The 26,936-nt window shown below is 40.2% G+C and overlaps 3 protein-coding genes across 6 annotated transcripts in view; 2 read left to right on the top strand and 1 right to left on the bottom strand.

The window, feature by feature from the left end:
- rbfox2 (RNA binding fox-1 homolog 2) overlaps window positions 1-7,771 on the top strand; it is a 30,452-nt gene extending 22,681 nt beyond the window's left edge. For 2 of the 4 annotated variants that reach the window (XM_079554197.1, XM_079554198.1), the window contains 7 exons: window positions 945-1,032; window positions 2,074-2,130; window positions 2,224-2,368; window positions 2,823-2,868; window positions 4,549-4,640; window positions 4,717-4,789; window positions 5,356-7,771. In XM_079554197.1, the coding sequence (XP_079410323.1) occupies window positions 945-1,032; window positions 2,074-2,130; window positions 2,224-2,368; window positions 2,823-2,868; window positions 4,549-4,640; window positions 4,717-4,789; window positions 5,356-5,400 (546 nt within the window). In that variant the 3' untranslated portion in view covers window positions 5,401-7,771. Of the gene's footprint in view, window positions 1-944; window positions 1,033-2,073; window positions 2,131-2,223; window positions 2,369-2,822; window positions 2,869-3,212; window positions 4,483-4,548; window positions 4,641-4,716; window positions 4,790-5,355 lie in introns of those variants that run through there. The other 2 variants (XM_079554200.1, XM_079554199.1) reach the window with 2 other exon arrangements.
- Window positions 7,772-8,423: 652 nt separating this feature from the next.
- On the bottom strand, window positions 8,424-9,068 carry LOC306960226 (retinal cone rhodopsin-sensitive cGMP 3',5'-cyclic phosphodiesterase subunit gamma-like). The gene is made up of 2 exons (XM_079552594.1): window positions 8,720-9,068; window positions 8,424-8,640 (listed from the first exon to the last, which is right to left on the bottom strand). The coding sequence occupies exons 1-2, from the start codon at window positions 8,827-8,829 to the stop codon at window positions 8,523-8,525; spliced, it is 228 nt and encodes a 75-aa protein (XP_079408720.1). The 5' UTR covers window positions 8,830-9,068; the 3' UTR covers window positions 8,424-8,522.
- A 10,218-nt stretch (window positions 9,069-19,286) lies between these two features.
- Window positions 19,287-25,777, top strand: erp27 (endoplasmic reticulum protein 27). The gene is made up of 7 exons (XM_079553216.1): window positions 19,287-19,498; window positions 19,582-19,667; window positions 23,381-23,518; window positions 24,292-24,408; window positions 24,493-24,618; window positions 24,712-24,909; window positions 25,681-25,777. Exons 1-7 carry the CDS (start codon window positions 19,441-19,443, stop codon window positions 25,723-25,725), a joined length of 768 nt encoding a protein of 255 aa, XP_079409342.1. The 5' UTR covers window positions 19,287-19,440; the 3' UTR covers window positions 25,726-25,777.
- The last annotated feature ends 1,159 nt before the right edge of the window (window positions 25,778-26,936 follow it).

Genomic DNA, 26,936 nt, shown 5'->3' with positions numbered 1-26,936 from the left:
GCCTTTTCTGAATGGTGTTTTAGTGTTAACGTCTGAGGTCTGGTCATGTGACATGAACTGAAATGCCTGTTTTTTACAACAATGAGTTGAGTTGATGCGTTTACGTTTACTTTTTGAGGAATGAGTAATGCATCCCCCATCCCCCTCTTTCTTGACTCTTACTTCACATATTCATATCTCACTCCATTGTTGCTCTTGTCAGGTTCAATCCAAAGTAGTCAGAAGTAATTGAAAGAGTGCGCCGCATCTTGTTTGTAGATCTCGCACATTTGGATGGATTGTTCACTGTGCGTCTTCTCCTCGTGTGTGTGTGTTTATGTGTTCTTCATGTGGACTGGCTCCTCCTCCTGCATCCTCGTCTCTTCTGTCGTTCTCTCCTGCCCCTCCTCTGACTTCGTATGATGTCTAGTGTACTTGACTGGGAAGGCTGCTTACCTTTTGATTGGACTCTTGCTGCATCTGGTGCTTGCTGATTGGCTTCTTATGCTCACTTCTGGTGATGTGATGCGCTCTTGATTGGCTGTTTGTAATTTGTGAATGAACTCTAATTGATTTTTTTTGCATTGTGTTGAATTGATGATGCTTAGTTCACCTTCTTTTCCTCCTTTTTGCAGGTAGCAAATGTGTTGGTCTTGGGTTTCTTTTTTTGAATGCAAATCAGTTTATTTTTTTCTGTGTGCCAATGGTTGCATTGTTGTGTGCAAACTGCCTGACAACTCACCGGGAACCTTGTATTCAATGTTTTTTTCCTATTACAAAGAAAATCGCATGCCTCAAATACCATTGCAGTTCATCAATGAAATTAAGATTATTGTCAAAATAAAATGTAACATGTGCAAGGTTATATTGAAGTTGTATGGAAATTGTTTATGTATTTGCATTCCCAATTTCCTCATTATTACGGACACCATTGCATTGAAACTGTTACTTTCTTTGATGCTTAGGTCAACAATGCCACCGCCAGGGTGATGACCAACAAGAAGATTACAACGCCATATGCAAATGGAGAAGGTCTCGCAGCTCTTCCGTATGGTAAAAGCTCTTGTTCCATCATACTTACACTATGTAGAATGACTTCTCTACATGTTATGGCAGTGAAAGTCAACGCTTTACTCACAATTATACAGCGTTTGCTATGCCCGATCTCATCTCAAAAGCCAAGCAGGGCCTGGTTAGTGCTCGGATACGAGACTGTCGGGGAACACCAGGAAGTCTGAGTGAATGGTGTGTGTGGGGGTGGTCAGAGGGGCCCATTGCGCAGATCGACAGCCTTGCTTCTGTCTATCCCAGGGCAACTATTATTATTATTATTATTATTTATTGTTATTATTTATTATTATTATCATTATTATTTGTATAATTTTTTATTATTCAAAAGATAATTTACTAATTAATCATGGATTAATCACATTATATTGTGACCAAACACACATTGGGCTTTTCACTTACCTTTACGAAATAGTTGGTAGTTTATTGATGAAATGCGAGCAAATGCTTTAAATTAGAGCGTTTTATGTCGGCCTGATATTAATACTGAACATAATTTCAAAAATCATTCAAATGAACTGCGATTAATCGGATTAATCAACTTTAAACGTGTGATTAATCTGATTAAAAAATAATTATAGATTGACTGCTACTTTTTATGTTTTATGCTATGTAAGAAAAAAAAAGGTTTTCAGGTTTATTTCTAACATCATTATTTATTATCTTTTTTTTTCTTAACAGTAAACAGAAAAACAGAAACAGAGAAGGAGAAAACAACGGCAACATAAATAAATAAATAGTTAGATAAATAAATGTAAAATAAAAATAGAATAATAAAATTCTTCATTTATGTCAGCAGTGTGAATTTTGCAACCTCCTGTATAAGCAGATATTACACACATATACGTTTCTATACATATATATACACACATTCCCACTGGTTTTATACAAGAAAACACGGGTACATTATATCTGCACATAGACAGATTATTATTATTATTATTTTGTCAAGGTTTAAGTTTAAACTAACATTATTATTGACTGTATCCATTTCTGAATTAACAGCAGTTAAATCTCTCTCTCTAGCTGGGTGGAAGTTGAGTCCCATGGTTGGAGCCATGTACAGTCCTGAACTTTACACAGGTTAGACACCTCAAACCTAACAGCTCCTGACAGTCTGTACACCACAGTGACCTTAGATTACTGTGAAATCATTTATGCTCTTTTGCCTCTCAGTCCCAGGCTTCCCGTACCCAGCAGCAGCAGCGGCCGCCGCCTCCACTGCTGCAACCTTTCGAGGGGCACTCCGAGGTCGTGCCCGGCCCGTCTACAGTGCAGTCAGAGCAGCTGTGCCTCAGCCTGCCATCCCAACCTACCCGGGGTAAACACTTCAAATCACTCACATTAATGTACTGTGCAATAGACTCAATGCATGTGGGCTACAAAGCGCTTTAAATGCCTGCATGTTGTGAATTGGTGTACTATTATAACCGCGGTTTTTGATATTGATTGATCAAGAATACCATTTCCTTGTAGTTTTAATTGTTAGATATCATCGAGTAGTTTCTTGTTTAAACTTGAAAGGTTTACATTCAAAGCACAAATGTTTCTGTATACAAAGAAGTGGTATTTTATCTTGCATGTTGCACGGTGTGTAATAATCTCACCTTTTTTTCTCTTTTATCTCTTTCACAATCTCTCTGACACCATTGACATCTGTCCAATCATCACTTGTTTTGCCATGCCCCCTTGTTGGTGCATCTCAACATTATGTTTGGTCATTCCCCCACCATTTCTCTGGACTCTGTCTTTCTGCCATCCCTCATCGCTCTCAGTGTGATGGCTTATCAGGATGGTTTTTACGGTGCAGCTGACCTCTATGTAAGTATGAACCTCTCTACTCACAATCACTCATTCTACGTTTCTCCTCTCTGTCTCTGGGTTTTCAAGTGTGAGATGGCACAGGGCAAACCCAAAGTGGTGCGACAATGAATGGTGTAATTTACAAGAGTGTTCATAACAAATGGCTAACATGCCATGTTTACAAAAGTGACATCTGCAGTGTCCATATCAAAGCTCCCATTCATGATTTGACTCCTCATGGGTGTGTCCCTGTGCTTTTTGTGAGTTTGTGCCAATGTGATTATCCGTTTGTGTGTGTGTGTGAAATGGTGTGTGTGCGCGAATGACCAGGTTGACAATAGCTTTTTCTGTTCTCTCTGTAGACTAGTGTTTCAGGACATTAGTGGCAGATTGCCTCAGGTAGGGTTTACACACTCTGTGTGAGAGCCAGTGTGCATCCTACTCGTCTCCAGTGACTGCGTGCTGCTAGACATTATTGACCATCTGAGATCGAAATGCCTTCTGTCTTCTTTTACTAACTCACTGGATTCTGACATGAGCGGAGTTGCGGAAGGGGTAGAAAACACTTAGATGTACATTTTTGGTGAAAACATCTACAGGAAATATGGCTTTCATGGTGATTAGAGAAACACAACATCATGCATATTAAGACCTATCATCAAGATACCAGATGTTACTATGAAGCATATATTTAAATGTAAGGATGCAAGTACACTGTGAGGAAAACAATGTTCAAACCTTGAATTTCATCCATTGAAGAGAATGTAGGGCCATAACTGTCCTCTATACAGGATTTATTTGAAACCCCTTCCAGGAATCTCCCTGATCTGTTTCACCTGTGGCATGCTAACTGATTCAGTGTGGGCATGCAGACATACTTACAAGGCTGACTCCACAAATCTTCCTTACTTTCCATCTTTACTCTCTTGATTCTTTAAATTTTTTTCCCCTGTTGATGAGTCTCTCGTTTGCTCCCACTTTATTCGGTCCTCTCTCTTCCTCCAAGTCCAACCTCCTTCCCATAGCAGCAATGTGTGGTCCTGAATGTGGGACTTGGCCATGACTTATCATGTAGGGTAGAATGCAGTGGTGTGTTTATATAGGGATGTCTGGCCTAATACACTGTCTGTTTTCAGTCTGGGAAAGCATGCTGTGTCCGTCAATGATTGGTCGCTGGCCTGCGACTGTGTGTGTGTGTGTGCGTGCTCCTAATCTCACTGGCTGACTGTCTTCCTACACCTGTAGTTGTAGATGTAATTGTTCATCAGCTCTTCATTCAGCATAGAAAATGACACAAGCATCCTCGCCACCCGTCCCCTTTCTTTAACTGTGCGTGTTTTGGTAGGAGATCTGTGGTGGGCACAGTTAATGGGTGAAAACTCTCTCCCTCCATGGCTAACATGTTAAAGGCAACAAATTAATGAAAATGGTGTGTTATTTATGGAGGGATAGACCACAAAGCCCCTGACCTACATCTTTTTGAATGCTGTTCTATACCAGATTAGCCATATTTGCTGTCTGCTTGTTTAATCTTTCACTATTCTTCCCTGCAGTTTTTTTCTCACACTGTAACCCTGTAGATGTACTGAACCAATGATCTTGCTTTGGTTATTTTAACATGAATTTACAGTTTTCTCTTTGCTCCTTCATGTTCTCTCTGGAATGCCTTCAACCTTCGACTGCATTGACTCATCATAGGGTGGATATGCAGCGTATCGCTACGCCCAGCCAGCTGCCGTAGCAGCCACTCCGGCAGCAGCAGCGGCAGCAGCAGCAGCCTACAGTGACAGGTGACTCCACTTCTCAGATCAGAGGATTTTTTTGTATAATATTTACTAATTTGCTTCATTTGTCCCTTTCACACAGTTATGGACGTGTTTATACAGCAGATCCGTATCATGCTGCACTAGCTCCAGCTGCTTATGGTGTTGGAGCTATGGTAAGAGATCTCACAATTCCTCACAAAACATGACACAAATAAATGGGCGGCATGGTGGCGCAGCAGTTAGTGCTTGTGCTTCACAGCCTGGGTGGGGACCTTTCTGTGTGGAGTTTGCATGTTATCACCGTGTCTGTGTCGATTTTCCTCTGGGTGCTCGAGTTACCCCTACCACTAAAATCATGTACACTAGGCCAGAATGAATGAGAGTGTGAGAGTGGTCGGAGGGGCAGATTGGCAGCTCTGCCTCCGTCAGTCTACCTCAATGGGTGGATGCGGCTGCTGTAATAGCTTACCACCACCGATTATGGTGTGAATGAATGACTACAGTGTAATGGACGCTTGAAAAGTGCAATACAAGTGTTAGCCATTATTATAATTATTATAATTATATTTATAAAGCAATTTGGACTTGGACAAACTTTATTGATCCATAAGGGAAAAAACTGCATTGTCACAGTAGCTCAATATTAGTAATGTTGCAAACGAACCAGTATTTAGTGAATAATAATAATAACACATTTACGGAAAACTATACACACCATGTATTGTTTTTGTGTACACAGGCAACGCTCTACAGAGGAGGATACAGCAGATTTGCCCCGTATTAATATAATAGACACTTCCCTTATCAGGAGCTCCTATCTTCCATAAAATTCCCATTAAAGAGCTCCCTCTGTTGTTGTGGAGGTGAACTGCACCTACTTTGGACACAAAGTCGGTCACGGCTAAGATTTTTCAGACCCCAACCCTACTTTTTCATATATATACTACTAAAGAAATAGAGGAATGCTGTATCACAAACTGAAAATGGCCTTTGCATTTTAACATAGAAGAAAAAAGACCTGATGTTGCACGGCTGTATTATAGTCCCTCTTTTTCTCCTCGGCATCTGCAGCACAAAACTTGGGATGGAGCCCAAATGTTCTTCCAACTTGCTGTCTGACAAAAGTGACTTTCAAGCAGCTATTAATTATTTATGAAAGAGCTGGGAGCTGTGTGACCTGCACACGGTCAACATTTAAGGAAATGCATCCACACAACATGGGAGTGATGGGAAGCAGCAGGAGCCCTGAAAAGAGTGCAACACTCGAGACCAGAATGAGAGCTTTTACAGTTTTCCCACCTCTCTCACTGGTGGACTCAAATCAGAGGCCATGCTGTCTGTTCTGGTCTGAGGAGGACGTCAGAGAACCATGCTGTGATGGTTTATTTCACTACAGTAATCGTCTGAAAGTGGAAAGGCGAGAGGTGTTTCTTACCTCATGTTTTCTTAGTATGTGGAAATGGTAAACCTTTAACTTTAAAGTGTCATATGCAAAGAAATTAGTATAGAGAAAAAAAGTTACCAAATTATTATTGATTATTATAATTATTAAAATATTAAGGCGTTATTTTGTTTGACTTGCACAGCAGTCACTGCTGTAATGCGGCATGTACTGAACTTAGGGGTTTAAATCATAGAATCTTATTGAAAGAAACCCCCTTCTCACTTGTGCTCCTGCACACATGCACAGTTAACTACATATTCAACACTACAAAAATGATGTACTACGCTGTAAAAAGTCTTCTTTTGATAAATGACCAATCCCTAAACTGTAGTTACCACATGCAACCTCAGTATTTGTTGATCCTTTAATGTAGAGATTTATTATTTGGATTTCCCCCATGCTCCGCTTTTTATAGAGCAAGTCCAATATTAAATATGTCTTCCTTCAATAACTAGTTAGCTGTGTTATAGATGCTGTCCAGACAGCAAACACTGAGCAAGAGAGATTCAGATTCCGTGGGTGGATATAAAATATTACATGCAAAACACTTTACTGTTGTGCATATTTCTATACTGTTGTATTCTATATTTCCAAATGTGGCTTTTGTTTTGTTCCAAAGATTTGTAGACCGCACATTTTGCTTTTGTAAAGAATGTTTTCATCTATGGTAAATACTATGTTATTTTATTTACTGTTCCCATCAGTCTTTTTAGCGTCCTTCTTGGCCCTTTTTGTTTTGTTTTTTTATAAACTGGAGCGCACACGTGGACGATCCAAAGGTATGCATGCAACACTATTAAGCCTTGCCCTGGGCTTTTCTTTTCTCTTTTTGATCGAAGATGTGACAAAAACATTGCAATTTAGCTAAAAAAAAAAACTAACAAAAAAAAAACATGAGTGACTGGATTAGTCCAAGATTTTTGGAAAAATCAAAAGGCATGTAGCACTTTGGTTAAAACGTTTTTGTGAAAAGATCCATCCATTTCAAACAATGCTGTGACTGGATTTTGTTGTCCAGTTATTTTCATCACTAACACATAGCTACCACAGGTTATAAAGTGTCAGAAGAAAATCAAAAATGGGAATGTTTTACATGAATATTTTATGGCTGTATTTGTATTTTAAATTTTTTTTGTTTGTGGGAAATCTATAGGACATGTTTAGTGCTGCTGTTTTGAGTTTTGTTGTAAACTTAAACATTTCTTTGACACCTTCATTTTGAATGTGTTCTGGACACAACAGTAAAAAAAAACAAAAAAACAAACAGCCAAAGATGCTACCAATCCCACAAAACTCACATCGATGGTCATTTAGAGCCACTGAAGGCATGGATAAACCAGCATGAGTGATATTGTCAATTTTAAACTAGTTTTGCATGATCTTGTGTCTTTCATATTCGAGCAGCAGAGCCCAAGTCCTCTTTACCACTGACCCTTTGAACTTTAGGCAGCTGGTGTTGGCAGTGAGCTGACAAAGACGAGCACAGAGCCGCTAGGCAAAAGACCCACTGACTAACTTATGGCTGAACGTGCAGTGGCTTCATTTCCCTGTCGATGCCACTGTATTATACAAAACTGTGTGGCTAACTTATCATAGTTATAATGGTTACTCGATGACTGGTCCTCTTCCTCTGTCATGTCAAACCCACATTTGACTGCCATTTTGATTTTTGTTATTGAATGTCCATATAAATTGTTTTATATAAAATGTTTTGTTGTGATCATGGCTTTTGTTTGTCTTTATTGACAACTATTTTCTATCGGGCAAACAAAACCGGCCCTTCATCACAGAACTTCTGGCCCTCAAGATGATTTTGAGTTATATTGTTACACAAATGAGATCAATTGCTTGTTATAGTTCTCTAGAAATTTTAAAAAATACTATCAAGTCCTTTAAAACATCAATTTAGGCCATAATTAAGATAATCGGCCCTACACCAAGCGAACCTCTGCTTTAGATGATGTAACTGCAGTATACACTGTAACCACTAGAGGTCAGCAGAAACATTTGATAAACTCGTGTTCAGAGTTTACTTGACCTCAGGCTAGGATCACCACTGAAAACAACATGATCCCAAAATGAAACCAGTACGCCGGGACATTGGAAATAACCATTTATTCACAGTTCTATCATTGTTGAGCTAAATGTTAAGTGCTTCAGAAAAATAAAAACAAAAATAATTCTCAATCTGTACAGTAAGAAAGGCTTCAGTGAGGTAGGATCAGAAAATGGAAAGGCGCCGGGAAAAGGGAGAATAAACTTAAGCAGCAAAAATGCATTCAATTAGCTTTATGTCAGTGGACAGGTACAAAGCATGACTGGACCAACCAGCAGTTTTAGAATGTTCTGGGCATTAATAAAAGTCTACAAGGACCAGGATTTGTTTGCTTTGGGCGAGGTTGGGTAACGCAAAGGAATACAAGGTATGGAAGATTGTATGGGGTAAGGGGCATGCAGCGTTTCTAGACGATCCCGTATTTGGCCAGGTCACTCAATTCCATATCTCCAAATGCCTCCCAGGGGCAGATGACTGTGATGTCGGTGCCCAGGCCCTCCATCCCGGGGATGTCGTCTCCAAATCTGGAACAGGTAAATTGCCTTTAGTAAGCAGCAAAGCAAACCGAATAGCTCACATTCAGAAGTAGACGGTGAGTCTTACCCCTTCTGGCCTGGTTTTGGGGCCTTGCTCTTGAAGGTGCGCATGGCCCTCTGCTTGAATTTGGGAGGTCCCTTCTTGTCAGCGGGAACTGCGACTCCTGCATCGGCCATTGTGTTCGTTACTGTTCAAAGAGAAAGTACAGTGAATTAACCTCACAGCGCTAACATCATCAAATGTTCTTTCCAGTGGCTCACAAGCGAAGATTAAATAGACTAAGCTTTGTTACAACATGGGTACACAAACCGCTTTGTCTATTTTAACTCTTGACCTGGAGATTACAGGGCCACGTTTACCTAATTCCATAATCGGCCTTAAGGCGACACTCAAGCCCTGTGTGATGGTGTAATAAGCTGCCTTTGTCCAGATCAAGTCAAACTCATGTCAATGTCAAACCACTTACAATTAAGTTTGCTTTTTCAGTACTGGGGCCGAGCTTTGGGGCTCCGGCCAACTCTGCACCCCTTTCCAGTGTTGGAAAGTGTAGTAAAAAGTACAAATTATAGGTACTTTTACTTAAGCAACGTCACTACATTTTAAAGCCTGTATCAGTACTTTCTACTCCACTGCATATTTAAATGAGGTTAAAAGTATTTTATGTTCAAAGTGACCTCTCTACGATTAATTAGTTTAGTCCCAGTTTAGACTTGAGTTAGTGGTTTACTCGTTTAGACCTTGTTTGATTCAAATGATTAAAACAAATCCTCCACATTAATCTGGTGAATACTTTTTACTAAGCACATTTTACAATGCATGCTTTTATACTTTTACTTAAAGGCACACTGCGCAACATTTTGGACTATACTGTTGCCGACAGTACAAAACATGCAGATAATGACACAGAAAATGCTATTGTTGCAGTGGATAATCAGAGAATAAATTTGGACGAGGACATAACCTATTAAAATCTCAAATTCTACTGCCTTTAGTCACATCTCCATGGAGACGAGCTGGAGACGTGCCCACTCACGGTAAAGTTACTGTCATGTCTTAGGAGAGCTGAGCTGCTCACAGCAAAAGCACTTGTTTGTTAGTCATTTATGGGGTATTTTTCAATGCTGAAAATCCCTGTCATAAAATAAATGCTTGTATTGAAATTTTATGTATTGGGTAAAATTTACGCAGTGTGGCTTTTGATCATGTATCTGTGCTTTTATTTAAGGAGGAATATTGAGTACTTCTTCCACCACTGCCCCTTTTACACTTGCCGGTGTTGTTTGTTTTTCTAAGCAAGAGTCTGGTGTACACCCCAGTTAAATCACTAAATAATTTACCCTAGTTTTCAGTATTTTTGAAGCACTTAAACGTGTAAAATACTTGTTTTAAAGTTTTAAAAAAAACCACTAACTCAAAGAATACTAGAGGGCAAATTTGAAAAGGTCTGTTTAGGTTTGTTTCGAGCGGTGCCATTTTTGCCTTGTTACAAAGACAACAAACACTTGATAAATTATAACTAAACACAAAAGCAGGTAAACTCCATCCGCATGAACACAGCCTGAAGCAACACAGATAATCAAAGCGTCTCCCATGATAAATAAAATCTGCGTTGTCACTCACCTGTCAGTGAAGTAGAAGCACTGTAGTTGTGTCAGAGTTCAGATTCGACTGGCTGCTTTCGCCTGTGGCCTCTTATATGCTCCTCTCTAATCCCCCTGACAGGTATTCAAGATCACATGCAGGGGCTAATGATGATCTAAAGCAGGGATGTAAAACCCTCAGACTTACATAAGGACAAGCTGTTAAAGAAAAAATCTAATTGGATTTAGATGACCCTTCCCAGAATGTTCTGTAGCATCTTATTTTGACACGTCTTGGCTGTTTTATGAGGGAATACAGTCAGAGAGTCAGAATTTTTTTCATAAATAAAAGCTTATAAGGAGATGATTGTGATGTGTATTTCTTTTACAATTAAAATTTAAGATGTAGAGATATAGAGATATTTTTTACACAAAATTACCTAGCTATTATAAGCCATCATACCTTAGCTCACATAATTTAACATCGGTAAGATAATATTCACCACACGGTCTGTTGAGTCCTATACCTTTGAAACTTTACAAGCACCGGAAACCCCACAGATTTATTATTAACCATTTTGTTGAATATAAATGACTTTCAATTGTCCTCCTCAAAATAAAATAGTTTCTCAAGTTGGGCTCGTCGATGTACGTCTGCTGATAAAAGTTGACAATTCATAGCCTGGAGGTTTCGCTGCATTAGCCATAGTACTGCAGATATCATGAATGTAAACAGCTAATATTAGACTTTATAGATTTCTATTAAGTGCCGTCTGCAGAGTGCATTAACTATGTCAGTGTCTCTCTACAGTTATGGCCTCCAGAGTTCATTGAACTCTGCTAGACTTCTTTGCACCACAGAAAGGTAAAACACCTTTATTCGTCTCCCATGATGCAGCATGTGCACAGGAGCTTACATCACATGTCCCAGATGGATCTGCACCAGGGCTCCCTTAGGACAATCCAGAGTCACATGAGCACGGGACAGAGGTATCCAGAACACTCTTTGACGCACAATGTGGCCTTAATTTATTTGTTAGCTGAGGTGAGCACTTATGGCTTGACAAAGACATTGTGAGACATAAACAGATGCAGTGGGTTCTGTCTGTGTATGGATTACAAAAAAGTAAGTGAAAGTATTGTTGCAAACATATCTATCGACTAGAAAAAAAAAAAAAAGACATTTTCCTTTCTGACAGAAAAACTAGGTTTTGCACCTTGAGGATAGGCCTGCAGTAATAACAGTGACAAGTCAAAACTGTAATTGGACAGTTTAACAGTAATTTCTCTCCTCCAACTCGGTAATAAACTATCTTTTAGAATGTTTTGATACCACCTCGAATGTGACCTATTCCAAAGTCGGATTTTGGTGCTATTATTGTATTAAATATTCATACAAAATGTTTATAAATTGTTTTTAAATTACAACAAACTGGGAATTAATTGAATTTTGAAACTATTGTCAGAGTCCAGTTGAAGATAGACTTTTTTTTTCTTGTTATTGTTGTTTTTGTTTTTGTTTTTTTGTTTTTTTCAGTTTTGCGATATAATTTAAGATTCAGTTCAGAGTGTAAATAATAATAACTTTTCCAGACGCTCAAAGTCGTTTTACAATTCCGTACATTATTCATTCATACCATACTTGGTGAAGGTGAGCAACATATATGGCTACAGCTGCCCTGGAGTAAACTGAACATTCAACACACCACATTCACCCAGGCTTCTCCTTTCCAAGCACCGACCAGGCCCTGCCGTGCTCGGCTTCTGAGATCTGACGGTACCAGCCAGAGCAAAGGCCTAAGTACATTTTAAGTGTGTCAATATTTGAGAGAAGACTGAAATGAGAACTGGTAAACTAATGCATACAATAAATACATTTCACTGCACGTTTGTTGAAAATTACTGGACGAGGTTTTAGGATATTTAGTGTGTGCAAAGATATTGCTTGGATTCAATATTGCATTTTTTGGTAATTTCACTTTTATTGTGATCAATTGTGCCGCCCTAACGAGCAATAAGCAAGGCAAGTTTATTTGTATGGCACATTTTATGTCAAAGGCAATTCCCTGTGTCTCAGTCACAGCAAAACCAAACTGTGAAGTCAATTAAATCCATAAAAGCAATTACACAAAACAGAAGTGTTCAAATTAAATAAATACTTTCATTTGCAGTAATCAACCATGTTTTCAGGCTGGATTTAAACACAGTCACAGTTGAGGCCTCTCTCACGTCCTCACGGAGGCTGTTCCAGACCTTAGATGCATGAAACTGAAACCCAGCCTCACCGTGTTTAGTCATGACTCTGGGAACCACCAAGAGACCCCTGCCTGAGGTTCTCAGAGCCCAAGGTGGTTCATATGGCTCCTACAAGTCAGCTATGTACTTTGGTGCCCGACTATGAAGAGACTTGAAGCCAGTGCACTGGACTAATGTTTCCTGGTTCTGGTCAGGACTCGAGCAGCAGGATTTTGCAACATACAGTAGGTGCTGCAATGCAGGATCCACACAGGCAGTCCTGGAATAAATCATTCAACTTCCAAAGAAAAGAATTAAGGTCGTAGGTCTGGAGGTGGAGTTTGCCACTCATCATTTTTGGAATAAAAAAGGAAAAAAAAAGGTCACTAACACGTCGAGATATGAGTTTCGTAATGAAATAATATTGTATTATCATGGACACATTGCAAACATCCGCAATGTGAGTTCGCCCCCTGGTTGCGGCAATTTGCTGAATATCTCTTCTGCTGAACTACCATATAATATGAAGCCAGCAGAATATATGTATTATTATAAAACTATATGAATGTTTAAACTGATAAACACTGATGCTATAGCAGCTTTTGTAGATGTCATGTGTTGTTTTTCACCATGAATGTTGCCAGTGTAGGGAAATGACTACTTCCTGTCGAACATTACGAATAAAACAAAGTATTGAAAAACATATTGAAATTGAGATAAACAACAGGGCCTTCCCACAAACAGTCCGTGAAGCGTGAGCAGTCCCTTGTAAAGCTGACTCACTTATACAGTTACACAGTACCTTTAAAAGTACCTGGACTGATAGTGGAAGCTTAATTTAGTTTATTTACGTCTTGATCTTCTCACCATCTGATCATCTCAGCTTGATCTTTGATACCGGAGTGATCTCTTGATGAGATTACAGACACTTTAAAAGAGGGACGATCAGACCAAGCGATGTAACAATTGAGATCCGCAGTGGAAACACAAACAGGTAAGAAACAAACGAGTTCTGTGCCGAGTCTGTGTGCTGTGTCTTGCTGCTTGTGGTGCATTCACTTTTTGGAAGCTGACCCCTGCTCACTTTGTTTTGTAGTAAATAATCACAATGGCAGACGTTGCAGCCCCGGTCGACAGGAAGGCACCTCCCAAGTTCAAGCAGAGGACCGTGCGCACGTTTAAGAGCAAGGCCCCAAAGCCAGGCCAGAAGGGGTAAGAACCAGTTCCTTCATTTTACTAAACAAAGCTACGGATTTGTGCAATGCCTTCTTTTTGCTTGTTTCCCCCCCCCTTAGATTTGGAGACGACATCCCCGGCATGGAGGGGCTGGGCAATGACATCACCGTGGTGTGCCCATGGGAGGCATTTGGAGATATGGAGCTGAGCGACTTGTCCAAATACGGCATCATTTAGTCCCCGCTTTGCTGCCCTCATCTTCTGTCCTCGTTACCTCTTTCAAAACCCAGAACCAAGCAGATGCAACAGGAAGGAGACATCTATAGAAGAGTCCCCCCGGTGAACACTGGACTTTAACCATGATCATCGTCAAGATCGCCAAAATACCAACTGATTTGGTCCAGGAGTTGAGTTTGTTCTCGCTCAAATGGAACGTATATTTGTGAATATTGTAAGTAAAAATGGCCATAAACCATTAAGGAGATCCTCTGCCATTTTATCCAGCTGCCAATCCTCCATATTTCATGTACTAGTTCAATAGATTTCTATTTTCATGATGATGCACCTTGTCTGTTCTGCTGATGCCAATTAAAAACATAATTTTTGAATAGCAAACCAAGGTCTGCTGTCGTTTACTGGTATATTGTTCAATTAGTGATGAGCCATTGTGTTACATCATGGGAAAAAAAATATGATGCACACAAAAATCAAACTAAAATTCAGATACAAAAAGTGAGATACTGAAGAAATTGATTAAAAAAAAAATACATATACATTGATTCTAAAAGAAAAGGAGCAAGGGACACCTCAGGGTCAAATGTCACAGTGTTATTAGTGTAGTGATGATGCAGCTGTTGGTGTGTCCAAGACTTTTGTGCGAGATGTAAAAGTGTCCAGCGTGAAACTCATTTATAGGCAAAGCCTCTGAGCTTTACAGAAGCACATCGTGGTAAGGCAGGTTGCCAGTGTTAATTGTGTCTGAGGTCTCATTAAAAAGTCGGCTTACGGTGAGCCTCTGATCTTATCCCGTCCTAAAAGTTTCCGATACACTCTTATTTTAATGTAGAATGAATCATTGCAGTGTGAGACTGTTCTGATGCCAACTGGTTTATTACTGACCAACTGAATCAATTCCTTTAATCTGTACTAATTCCCTTTTTCCTCCGCTCTTATTTTTGGGATTAGTTTGTGTTTCTCAGCCAAGGTTACGGGGATCCCTTGAATTACTTCAGTTCAGTTTTGCAGTAAGAGGGTTGAGACTGAGAGTATTTTAACTTACTTTAGAACACAACAAACACACACAAGTACTAATACAATTTTATTTATTTATTTAAGATGGGAACTTAATAAGGAACATATTAATTAGCATGAGTCCTCGAAGTCCACATGTAAATATGCCAGAGTTTGCCACAATGGCTGGTTTTCATCTGTAGTCCCAGGGCAGGTTGCTGTTCACCGACAGGGAAGGCCACAGAACAACAAGCACACTAGACATGAACAAAAGACAATAGACATGAAATGGTTTGTAAAAATAAAACAGAAAATCAACACACAATAACAGTAAGCAGACATTATAACCAAGGCAACACTATTGGTAAAAAACCTACATGTCCACATTGTGACTGCAGGTTTGATTGTCCAGGAGCCAGAGGTGAAGGTTCTCAGTGTTGGGATGTTCCTGATGTTCCAGGTGTGAGCAGCCCTCACCCAAAGATGTTTTTTTCTGAAAGGAATGGCACAGTCTCCTCTGCTTTGGGCTCATGTGCCTACACTGAAATGGATCACTTTCTAAATTATTGGCAGCTGGTCTGTCATGAAAGTTTAGATATGAAATGGCAAACGTTGTGGCAAATGTGGCGGTCATCTCATGATTCTGATTTGGACATCATTTTCAATGAATTCAAGTTTTTTGTCTTCATCAGGATATAAATTCACTGAAATATGAACATATATCACTCCATCACCACTGTGCTGATCAGTAATTTATTTTTCACATGTCACACTATGGACACAATGATCATTTTACACAAGTAGGCCTGAGTAGAAATTCAGTTCACCTCTATCCAATTTTCAAAAAAACGTGGACAATTAAAGCTTCTACTAAATAATACATTAAACTAATTTTCAGCGTGTTGCCGTGTTCCTGCCTAGTCTTTTAGCTGAGCAGTCTCCTGTTTGTTGACCTCCTAAAGTGACTGTACACAGTCAATACAGACAGTTCTGTCAAACGTAAACAACTCAAAGCCAAACCTGCTACTGTAGGAACCATAATGGGATTAGAGGCTGTACGTTTACCTGGGGCGTATCAGGGTCAGCATTCACCAATGCAGTGTCATTTTCATCATTTTACTATTAAGAACCATTAAACAACCAGTTTAACCTTGAATCTGAACTCGTAATGTTTTGGGTGTCCCCTTCTTCCATTACTGTGTGTCACTGTAAATAATTTCAAGTTTGACAAAAATTTTGGAATATCATAGTCTTTATGGTCTCGCAATTACCTGTAAATCTCACAGCCTGTTCTGCTGATGACGTGAAGCTGTCATCACAATGATTAGTTTCACTAAAGGTTTCCACAGCCTCACGTACGTCACCAGCAAAGGGTTAATCCATACGACACACAAACAAGTCTGGCATCATGTAAACATATACCAGCCACATACGCAGGGGGATTGCTATAAATATTCAGTTCACAGGCTATTCAGATTTTCATTCATGCATTATTTTTCCTTCATGTTTCTGTCTTTGCATGTAAATGTGATTGAGGTTCTTGAATTTGATCTCAGTGCTTTTTAGTTTTTTCTTTCTAACTTAGCTGCCTTCTACTGGATTACTACAACAGAGTTAAATTACAACCCCGCTCTCACAATGCCTATAGGGAACAAGAAGAATTCCTAGCATTTTGTCAGAGCCATAAAGCAAAAAAACTTGGGAGTATTCCCAATGACAGAAACATGAATTACAGTATCTACATTGTTTAGGTTTATGTTTTTTATCATACAATTTTAAATAATACATAGACACAAATGATGGTGAACAGAGATCTGCATGGAGGATCAGTATGTCCCAATCTGACACCCCCATAAACATGTGCACGGCTAACAGGGTTAAGAGTTGCGTAAGTGTGAAGAACTGGCCCAGTAATCCTCGAGCTCATGGCTTACCTGCATCACTGTGGCGCACGTTGAAGTTTGCCTTATTTTATTTCAGTCACTCGCACACCATCTTGTAGAAACCTCTGAGACTGGGTGTAAAAGCCATGGAAATGAAGTAGAGACGGTCTTTTCTCTTTGTTTTTTTCTTTATTTTTCTCACGCGAAAAAGTATGTGAACCCTTGGGAATTGCTTGCAGTACATTTCTGCCTAAATGGGTCATAAAATGCAGTCTGATCTTTGTTAAAATCCCAAAAATGAGTAAACAGTTTCTGCGTAAACTAATGCCACCCAAACAATTTCATGCTGTCATGCTTTAATTGGCCATAACATGTTCACAGGACAAATTCCAAAAGATACACACTTTTTCCTCCCATTCTTTATCCTATTTATATCTCAAATATCAATTTAATTTAAATATTTATTTTTAACAAACAAACCATTAAAACAAACCCCTGCATAAACAACAAATGAATGCTTTCCACACCATTGCCAGTTTATGTTTTTCCTCCAAACTCAGTGCTGATATTACCATAGTGGCTATAGACTTGACTATCGAAGGGTTATTTTGATTAGAACTGCTCAGCCCTATAACAATGTTCATTACATCAGTACAGTGCATCCAGGGTCTGTTTCACCCTTAAATAGCTTTCTCTGAAGTCATGTTCAATGACATTTGACTCATTTGCAGTATTAGCAATGGCCTTAATCCACACAATGTAAACACACGCAAGTCAGTAGTTAAGATACTTCTGAACACATGCACTTGTTCTTGGATCAGGGCTCTCCTGATTTGAGCCTTTCACTGTGACATTTGACATTTCCTTTCAAAAAACCTTTTTGAACATTTATTTATTGTTTTTGACACTACAGTGTTTGAGATGGGATGTTGCCATCTCATTTTTAAAATAGTCTTAAGTTACACAGCAGTTTTCCAGTGTTGCTTAATGGTGTGTATTTTTCTCAGTATATTGTCAAAATAGCATATCATCTCTTTCTGGTTTTACTACTATGTTATGCTAAAGACATCATGTTATTTTTAGCTGCACTTTATTCTTGTCTCTGGTTGACCAAAGTGTAACTGGTCTGGCTTTTAGGCGAGAAAAGAGGGATAAAGTCACGGAGTTAAGAGTCAAACATTCTTTGAGGTACATTCTCATGTTTGTTGGTCTCTTCTGCACTGTCAGCACAAATAGAAACCTAAAATAAAATAACATCTTATTTCACTGTCAAGTTGTAAACACCGGCCCTCTTCTTTTTCCATAAAATGGCTGTACAGACAGTTAAACAGAGGTAGTGCCAAACACACATATCTCTCCACATGCCCCACGTGGCTGGAACACCTCCCCAGGAGGGCGTCCTGGCAGAAAGTATCAGAAACAGATCCCAGAGCTGCCTGAGATGTGGAGGAGCAGCAGCTCTACTCTGCGTTTCTCCTGGGCAATACCCTATACCAGGGGTCCCCAACTGGCAGACCTGGGTCCAGAGCCAAACCACCAGAGGCTTTAGTCTGGACCCCAAAGGCTTTTCATCCTCTCAATACACTTAATTTCTAAGGCTGAATTAAAAAATATCTTAACAATTTGAATAACATTGAAATAAAATGGCAAAATGATTGATTGATTGATTGATTGATTGATTGATTGATTGATTGATTGATTGATTGATTGATTGATTGATTGATTGATTGATTGATTGATTGATTGATTGATTGATTGATTGATTGATTAGCACTGCTATGAAAATAGACCTCTGCTCATGTTTTACCATTTTCAAGAGCAATGACTGCATATGTAGTCATACCACCTTTGCTCTGCCCGATCAGACCTTGGAAGCTAAGCAGGGAAGGGCCTGGTCGGTACTTGAATGAGTACTTGAATGGGAGAACATTTGGTAACACCAGGAAGCCTAGCGAATATAGCGAGATAATTTAGTTGGGGACCCCTGAAGCATTGCATGATTAGGTAAAAAAAACAAAACTGAATACTGACTATACTTGTGTTTTTTGTGCTTAAAGTTCTCAGTGACACAAATCCAGATATTCTGATATTTAGATATTAGTTAATTAACAACACCTTAATAAAAGTAGAATTGAAAGTACAAACAGGATAATATTACTCCGTGAAGGCAGGGTTTCCCCCGCGGAGCTGCCTCCCCCCAGTGGTGAGCACTCATAGTGAAGCCCATTTACTCTGATCCTGTGGACTGTGACAGGTCTCTCACTGGCTATTTCTAGAACTCCAGTCCTAAGCTTCCTCCCACCCACCGCAGTAGATTTATGTAACCCTCTGCAGCACCAGACATTTTGGGAGCAACATTATCCAGACAAAGGCAGGGATGCTGCTAACAAGACACAAGGGACCAAGCAATATATTTGTGAATCCTTCATTGAATTCCTCCTGAGCACTTTGACTCCACTTTACCATTTGTTCAAGCACACAGTCACACGCTCCATCGGTGTTTAGATGACACGTAATCCAAAATTCAGCTCCAAGACTTATCAGTAGCACCTGGTCGTTCCCATGAAGTCTACACTAGATGTGTGGAGGCTTGACATTGGATAGGCACTCAGTCATATCTGTACAAAAGCTTCCTGGGATCAACCAACCTTTCTTTCCTGTGTCTATTTCTCCCCGTTGAAAAATGCTGGTGACTCTGTTTGTCTCCTTGCTGCTGACATGCACATCTGCCAAAGACCAAAGTAAGCTGCTTTCTCCTTTAGCATATATGGCAATAACATGCTTCCTGTGTTAAAGTGTGTTTTTTTGTGCATGCTGTCCACAGATGTTGTCCTCTCTCGCCTGAATGACACTAAAGCCGTTGAGGCCTTTGTAGCCTCGGCAGAAGTGGTGCTGGTCGGATTCTTGGAGGTCAGGCAAAACTAATCATTGACATGACTTTAGAACGTTTAACAAAATAAGGGGTCATTTACCAAGGGTTTGTTTATGTGCAAAACTGGATCAGCAGCAGAATCATTTGCACTTTTTATTTTAACACAACTAGTGAATTTCTCAGTCAAAAAAGGTTTGTGTCGACAAAACAAAAGGAAATTAATATGTACATTTTCACTTTATTTCACGTTGTACTACACCACTAATAAACCAGGTAAAACACTGTTACTCAGTTTTAAGGTAGTATTTTACCAAATACTTTTAACTTTTATTTGAACGATTATTTTGAAGATCATTTATATTTCTTTGTGGAAAATTAAATCACTAATTAAGTAACACTACTTGAGTCTAATATGACAACAATTTACAATAATTACTGCAAGGTTTTAAGGAGTAACAGTATAAGACAGTTTTAAGTTGGTGAGAGCAAATGTAAGCAATAGAAGTTGTATCTTCAATAATATTTTCCCTGAAAATGACCTTACCTCAGAAATAGGGACAAACAACCAAGAACTGAATGTTTTTTCAAAGGATTTTTTGGCCTGTATAGGTTTTATTAGACTGGACAGCTCTGGGGCAAAGAGCGGGGCGAGAAAATCTTGTCGGAGCTGGGACTCTCACCCACGATGCTGAGACTACAACAGTGATCCGTGTATACATGTCTTTCAGTCATGTGACTTTTGTTGTCATGGCAGCCATTTTTAATACCAAATTAGAATTATACAGTACTACAACATGTAACAATATCTCTACTCAGGATATAAATGAAAGACAACTGATTGACAGTAGAATTTTTACGTAATAGTAAGAAAACACGGCACCAGAGACGCACGTTTATGTTAAAGGTACACTGCGTAACATTTTGAACAATACTGTTGCCGGCAAAACAAACATGCACCTAATGACCAACTAAACACAGAAAATGCTATTGCTGCCGTGTGTACTAAAATGATGCATTTGGATGAGGACCTAACCTGTTCTACTGATTTTCGTCACATCTCCATGGAAACAGGCTGGAGACGTACACACTCCCGGTAAAGTTTACAGACATATCTTAGGAGGGGTGAACCTCATAAATATTTGTTTGTACATTTATGAGGTATTTCTCAATTATGAAAATATCTGTCAAAAAATAAATGTTTGCATTTCAATTTTATTTATTGGGTAAAATTCTAAGCGGTGTGGCTTTAAGAAACCAGTGAGCCATTGTTTAAGATGTTTGCATGCTACCGGCCTTCGATACAACAAGTGACAGAGGTCAGAGCTGGGCTGTTACTGTGGTATTTGCTCAGCCATACATGTGTTAATCGTGCTGAAGCCATTGACAGTTGGTTGACAGTCGCTAACTGGTAGCATGCTAACCGTCTTAACACTGACTCAGACTGTGATTTTTGCAGTTTGTCATGTCAACTTTGATGTTAATTTAGTCTGAGGAGTGAAGCAGATCTTTAGTAAATTCTGCTGTAGCTTGGCGGACAGCGCTGCTACGTCTGTGCCTCATTTGCTGGTTTCTTCACATAAATGTGCGTCTCTGGGGCCATGTTTTTACTGTTATCTTCTTGAGCAATGATTACGAGTAAATTAAAATGCCACTGTCAATAAGTTGTCATCATCATTTTATCATTTTCATCCTGAGTAGAGATATTGCTACCTATTGTAGGCTAGTATTGCATAATTGTACCTCGGTATTCAAAATGGCGGCCGGAACTATGCCTGACGTCATTGGAAACGCTTGTGTAGGACAGCCTATATTACCACTGGACTATTGGCTGCAACAAAAGACTTAGCTCCATCATAAAGAAAATTGTGATACATTTGTTCCTAGGAAAAACATGGTTCACTTTCCTGTCTACAATATTTGTTTTTGTTTGTTATTTTTTCAAGTAAAATGTATTTGGAGCAGCCCCACCTTTGGCAGGGTGAGCCGTGCGAGGCAGGGCAGTCCCGCAGAGCTGCCTTTTGGCCAGACACTCGGTGCGGGGGACGGCGGCAGCAGGCAGCGCGCCACTCGTCATAAATAAACATATATCTGCTCTTGTGGTATTGGCTCCACTGACCCTGGCACTGACAACTAGCGCAGGGCAGGAGCAAGGTTCAGCGGAGGAAACTGAGGAGAGCACATGAGGATAGCAAACAGCAGGACAGAGCCAGACCAGAATATCAGGACTGTGAGTCACACAGAGGAGCACCCGCACGATGGACTGTAAAGTGATCAAACGGGTCGGATGCAGGGCTCATGCAGTTCTGTCACAAAAATAGGCATGATTCACCTTATGTTGAGTCATCTGCTCCTTCTGCATGTGTTTGTCTGTCTGCCCCTGTGCCACCTGCAAACCTGCTTTTGTTTTTCAGGGTTTTAGCTCTGAGCGAGAACTATGATTAGAAATACACCTGTCATTGTCCCATTTTCTATAGTTTGAAAGTGCCTTCAAAAAGTACAAACTTTTTTTTCCCCCAAGAACAATCAAATGCAAATGACAGGCAGGGGTAGGCAACATCAGGCCTGAGGGCATAATCCCTTCTACATGTAAGATCATTTTGAGGAGTATTCTTTTATACATGAGATCTAATGCATGTTAAAGTACTCCTAAAATAAGGAAAGTACCTCAGTTCCTTGGAAATTTCCCTTCAAACCTCGGTTAGGTCTTGATGATGTGATGTACAGCACTGTCATTTGTTCAAAATGGGATTTTACTTTGGGCCACAAAAGGCAAGTTTGGCCCCTGGACAAGGGCTTCAAGGCTACCAGGCCAACTTGCTGAACCGTTGTTGGAGAGAAAAACAACATGGTCTGCTGGAATTCATGGCTCGCAGCAGGAATACTTCTTCTTGAATGATCACAATGCCTAAAGAACCCCATCCAGACAATGGTAGTGGTAGTAAAGCTGTGGTATGTGTGCCACGTTTTTTCTGGTCTATGATTTGCACCCAGTTTGGACTTATCAATAGGTCTGTTTTTGACCCCTTTTTAGACCGGATATGCAGTCGTCCTGCAGTCGTCCTCCTCGGCCTTGTCGCACTTGCAAGGTCAAATATTTTATGGAGTGATATTTGGTGTTTAGAGCCACTCTCTGATATCATTTGTATATGAAATACTGCCTTTAGTTTGCTTTTTGTTCTGTTTTTCCATTACTGTCGTTATGAATACAAGCTGGTAGCAGCAATGCTGAATTACTTTCAATGGAATAGATTCACAGCTTGGTTGTACTCAGCAAATCGCAAATCCTGCAGTTTCTTTAAGCAATACAATAACCTGTGTATACGGTAAACATTAAGGGATTCCTTTAAGTATTGCATGTTTTTTTCTTGTTTTTAATGAAGGTGATGTACTTTATTTTGTTCTGTGCTTTGAGACTCACTGTGTGTGTGTGTGTGTGTGTGTGTGTGTGTGTGTGTGTGTGTGTGTGTGTGTGTGTGTGTGTGTGTGTGTGTGTGTGTGTGTGTGTGTGTGTGTGTGTGTGTGTGTGCGTGTGCATTTATCCCAAATTTCAATACTTGTCAAAAAAAGAAAGAAAAATGCAATTAGATTATTTTGTTGTTGTGTAGTTGTGTCGAGCTCGTAGCGTTACGTTCCATATTGTGAGTCTAACTCTCCCTGAGTATCTTTAAGACACGGATAAAACAACAATGACCTGAGCTATAAAGGACGATGCAGTTTGCAGAGTTGATGCTTTTGTCTTAATGTATTTCAGGGAGAGGACAGCCATGGATATAAGGAACTGCTGGCTGCTGCAGAGAAAGTTAACTCAGTCCCTGTGGCCATTTGCAGCGTGAAAGAGATTTGGGCTGACTACAGCGTCTCCTCAGACACCATCACTCTCTTCAGAAAGGTAATCCATGCATTTTACTTCCTGCCCCTGTAGGGCAACCGATTTTTTGTATATCCCGTTTTGACCTCAACAAATTGCAAAGTAGACGGTAGAAACTTTTAATATAAATTTTAAAACACTTAATTTGGGTACAAATTGTGGTATACAAAACACAAAGCTTGCTTTACCACTACAAGAACTATTACTAAGACAAGGAGGCCAAGATGTGACAAGGATAATTGGTCATTGTTTTTGTGGCCCTTTTTCAAATGTAGTAAAGTGGTAAGTGGCTGGCTGTAACATCAAATAAAACACAAACCATTACTTATTAGCTTCCGTTACAGAAAACACAGTACTGAAAATGTCATCCATCCCATGGCAACAAACATTTCTGTTGCTGTGGGACTCTCTACACTCTACACTACATTTACAGTGAAGCTCCCAGCATATGGCCTCGAGTGGACCAGCAGCACCTTGACAGGGCTCTCTACACTCCTTCCAGCCATTCATGCTGGCAGCACGAGTGGACCAGCAGCACCCAATTCAGCCCCAGACAATGCCAAAAAACACCTCACACCTGTATAGGCTTGCCCTGATTACAGCACCTGTGCAGCATGGTGCATTCAAGGTCCATTGGTAAAAATTAATTAAATAAGTAAAATACCACTTCATCACACAAATATACTTTTATACTGTTTAAAGGTACAGATTCAACTCAGCTTCAATTCAACTTTAGTCCCTATAAAACAATGTAGCTGCACTTTGGTTTATGTTTATTTATCATGTGTATTCAGGCAGATAACCACCAGGAAAACCTAGTTGTTGCTGAAGCTGTGAAGCTGGACGTAGATGGACTTGTGAACTTTATTTCCACCAATGAAGTCCGCTACATTACAGAGTACAACCAAGTGGTGGGTCCTCCTAACTTCATTGTTATTCATTCAGATATAGCACGTGCGTCAACCATTCTTGCAATATACCAAACTTGTTTTCAGACAGCAGTGGGCCTGTTCAACTCTGAGGTGAAGACACACCTGGTGATTTTCGCCAACAGAGGCAGTGAAGACTACAGTGGACTGAAGGATAAACTGAGCGTGCTGGCCCCAGAGTTCACAGGCAAGGTGCAGGCTGTTATGCAACAAAGGCCTCGAAGACCAAAACACTCCTCCTAACTCTAGTCGCCTGTCCTTCTAACCATCACTTTATTTTTCCAGCTCTTGTTTGTTCTGATCAATGGTGCGCTTAAGTCTAACTCACGCTCGCTTGGCTACTTTGGCCTCAAGTCCAAAGACCTCCCACGAGTTGGCATCTACGACGGCAACTCAGACATGAAGTGGCTGCTTCCAGAGGGAGACATTACAGTGGAGAGAGTACAAGACTTCTGCCAGTCCTTCATACGAGGAGAGCTCAAGGTAAACACATACAGAGGTGCTTGTTAAACTGATCATTCTTACATTGTCACATCTCCAGAAGTCATGATATAACCTGTGTCTCTCAGAAGTAGCTTTAGTTTGGGTCTTGCTGCACAGCAGGTGACCGAGTGCCTCTTGTTGTCGTTGTGAAGTGTGTGTGCCACACAAAAGTCAAAAAACCTCACACTAATGTGGTCTGTCACACACCACTGTGCTCCAGCTGAGAGTTAAAGCCTGACAGACAGGCAGGCAGTGGCGCATGCTGCACAATGTCTCAAAAGAACTCAAAACACATTCATCAAATGAAAATAGGCGGCATTTCAAGCTTAACAGCTAATGGCTTATTATAAATGCTTTCAATTATGGAAATTCTTATTATTTAATGCACAAACCCTAAACAGTATTAGTACAGTAAAATATAACTATAATTCTTTAGACTAATGCAATGCTTAAAGGAATAGGCCACCGTTTTTACATACTGAGATATGTTCTTACCTTAGCTTAGACGAGTTCATCTGTACCTGGTCTTCACGCGCGCCTTCAGTCACGTAAACACAGCACAGGCAGCGTTAGCGTTTAGCCTCTTCTCTATAGCTCCAAACGAGGTGAAGATAGAAGCTACCAAGCTCTTCCATGTTTTCCCTATTTAAATATGGTTATGACAAGAACATATCTCAGTATGTAAAAACGGTGGCCTATTCCTTTAAAATGATTTGACACAAATAGCACTTTTCCCTTGTTTATATGTGTTAATATACCTTTCTGTTTCAGGATGTGAAGCAGGCTGGAGAAACAAATCCAAAGACTGAACTGTAAGACAGAAGTGTATGTGAATGATCCTTTTCTAATATGAATAAAACACATTGACAATGATCCGTGTTTTTCATAACAGTCAATGAGCAAACGTCTCTCTGCATTTTGTCTTGAAACTAAACCCACTCTCCCGCTCACACGAGTCGAGCCAGTCTGCGGTGTGCCACAGGTCCACCACAGGTCGGTGGCCACAAGCTGCAGAGACCTGGCAGAGTTTGTTAGGCTGCCCACTAATGTTACTGTCCCCTCCACAACACAACAACCTCAAAGAAACTGACACACTCTGACAGAGATCAGACCGACTTGACATGGACGTGGACCGTAACACTGCACACTTTCTCACAAGATTCACCAAAGCATACTGATGGTTTAGGGTTTTAACAATATGGCAGATGAAGGCAAATTGACACAAGTCCAGAAAAATGGACCAAAAACACTGTCTGGAGAAAATAAAGGAATTTGAAGACAAGCATCGGTGTAATTAGTGGTGTTATGTGACCAGCACATCCGGAGCATGGGCTGGCAGGTGGAGGACCTGTGGCAGAAGCTTAGAGAGTTACATAAACTGTGAGGCACAAGCACAACAGAGTTCACTTAAATACTAAATATTCATTTATTTTTTTAATAAGGATTTTGGCAGCCCAGAGTGAAAGGGATGAAGAGCGGGAGCCAGGACTCAGAAACACACTGAGATCGAAACAGTGTTCGATACAAGCCTTACCTTCTACTAGAACTGTCAGCCGTATCATTAAATCTTCATTCCAATCATTAATTTATTGCCTATAAAAAGGTATCAGTGCGACCAGTAGCCTGAGGGAGTTGCTTAGAAAAGAAGAGGCCACCTGAGGCACGGTGTGCGGCAAGAGCACAAAATCCGCTGCCTACCAAATGCAGTGTGTTCTCATCTAATGTAACTTTATGCAGCATTGAGGTGTTTAAGCTTGTAGAGGACAAACTTCAAACTTTATCCGCTCTGGCGCTGGTATTGAAGAACGCCGGGCTGCGTAAGTGCAGAAACTTGATCAAAACACCAGCAAGTCATTGGTCCCCTGCCGGGTGTCTGTCCAGCCCAAGTCTCAAGCTGAAGACTTCATCCCCATGTGAAGGTTTAGGTTACTGCCTGTGTTTAGAAACGCATAGCGTGACATTTTGCGCTCAGTAGGAGCGCACTTTGTGATCTTGCCACTCCAGACTTGGCGCATTTAAGTGGGTGG

This window comes from Gobius niger (genome assembly GCF_951799975.1).
Source record: "Gobius niger genome assembly, chromosome: 3".
Lineage (NCBI taxonomy): Eukaryota > Metazoa > Chordata > Actinopteri > Gobiiformes > Gobiidae > Gobius > Gobius niger.
This window is presented reverse-complemented; position numbering and strand designations above follow the sequence as displayed.

Coding starts and splice junctions, on each gene's coding strand:
- LOC306960226 (XM_079552594.1), bottom strand. CDS start 8,829: ATGGCCGATGCAGGAGTCGCAGTTCCCGCTGACAAGAAGGGACCTCCC. Junction 8,641..8,719: donor CCAAAACCAGGCCAGAAGGG/GTAAGACTCACC, acceptor TACCTGTTCCAG/ATTTGGAGACGACATCCCCG.
- erp27 (XM_079553216.1), top strand. CDS start 19,441: ATGCTGGTGACTCTGTTTGTCTCCTTGCTGCTGACATGCACATCTGCC. Junction 19,499..19,581: donor CACATCTGCCAAAGACCAAA/GTAAGCTGCTTT, acceptor TGCTGTCCACAG/ATGTTGTCCTCTCTCGCCTG. Junction 24,619..24,711: donor CCCCAGAGTTCACAGGCAAG/GTGCAGGCTGTT, acceptor TTATTTTTCCAG/CTCTTGTTTGTTCTGATCAA.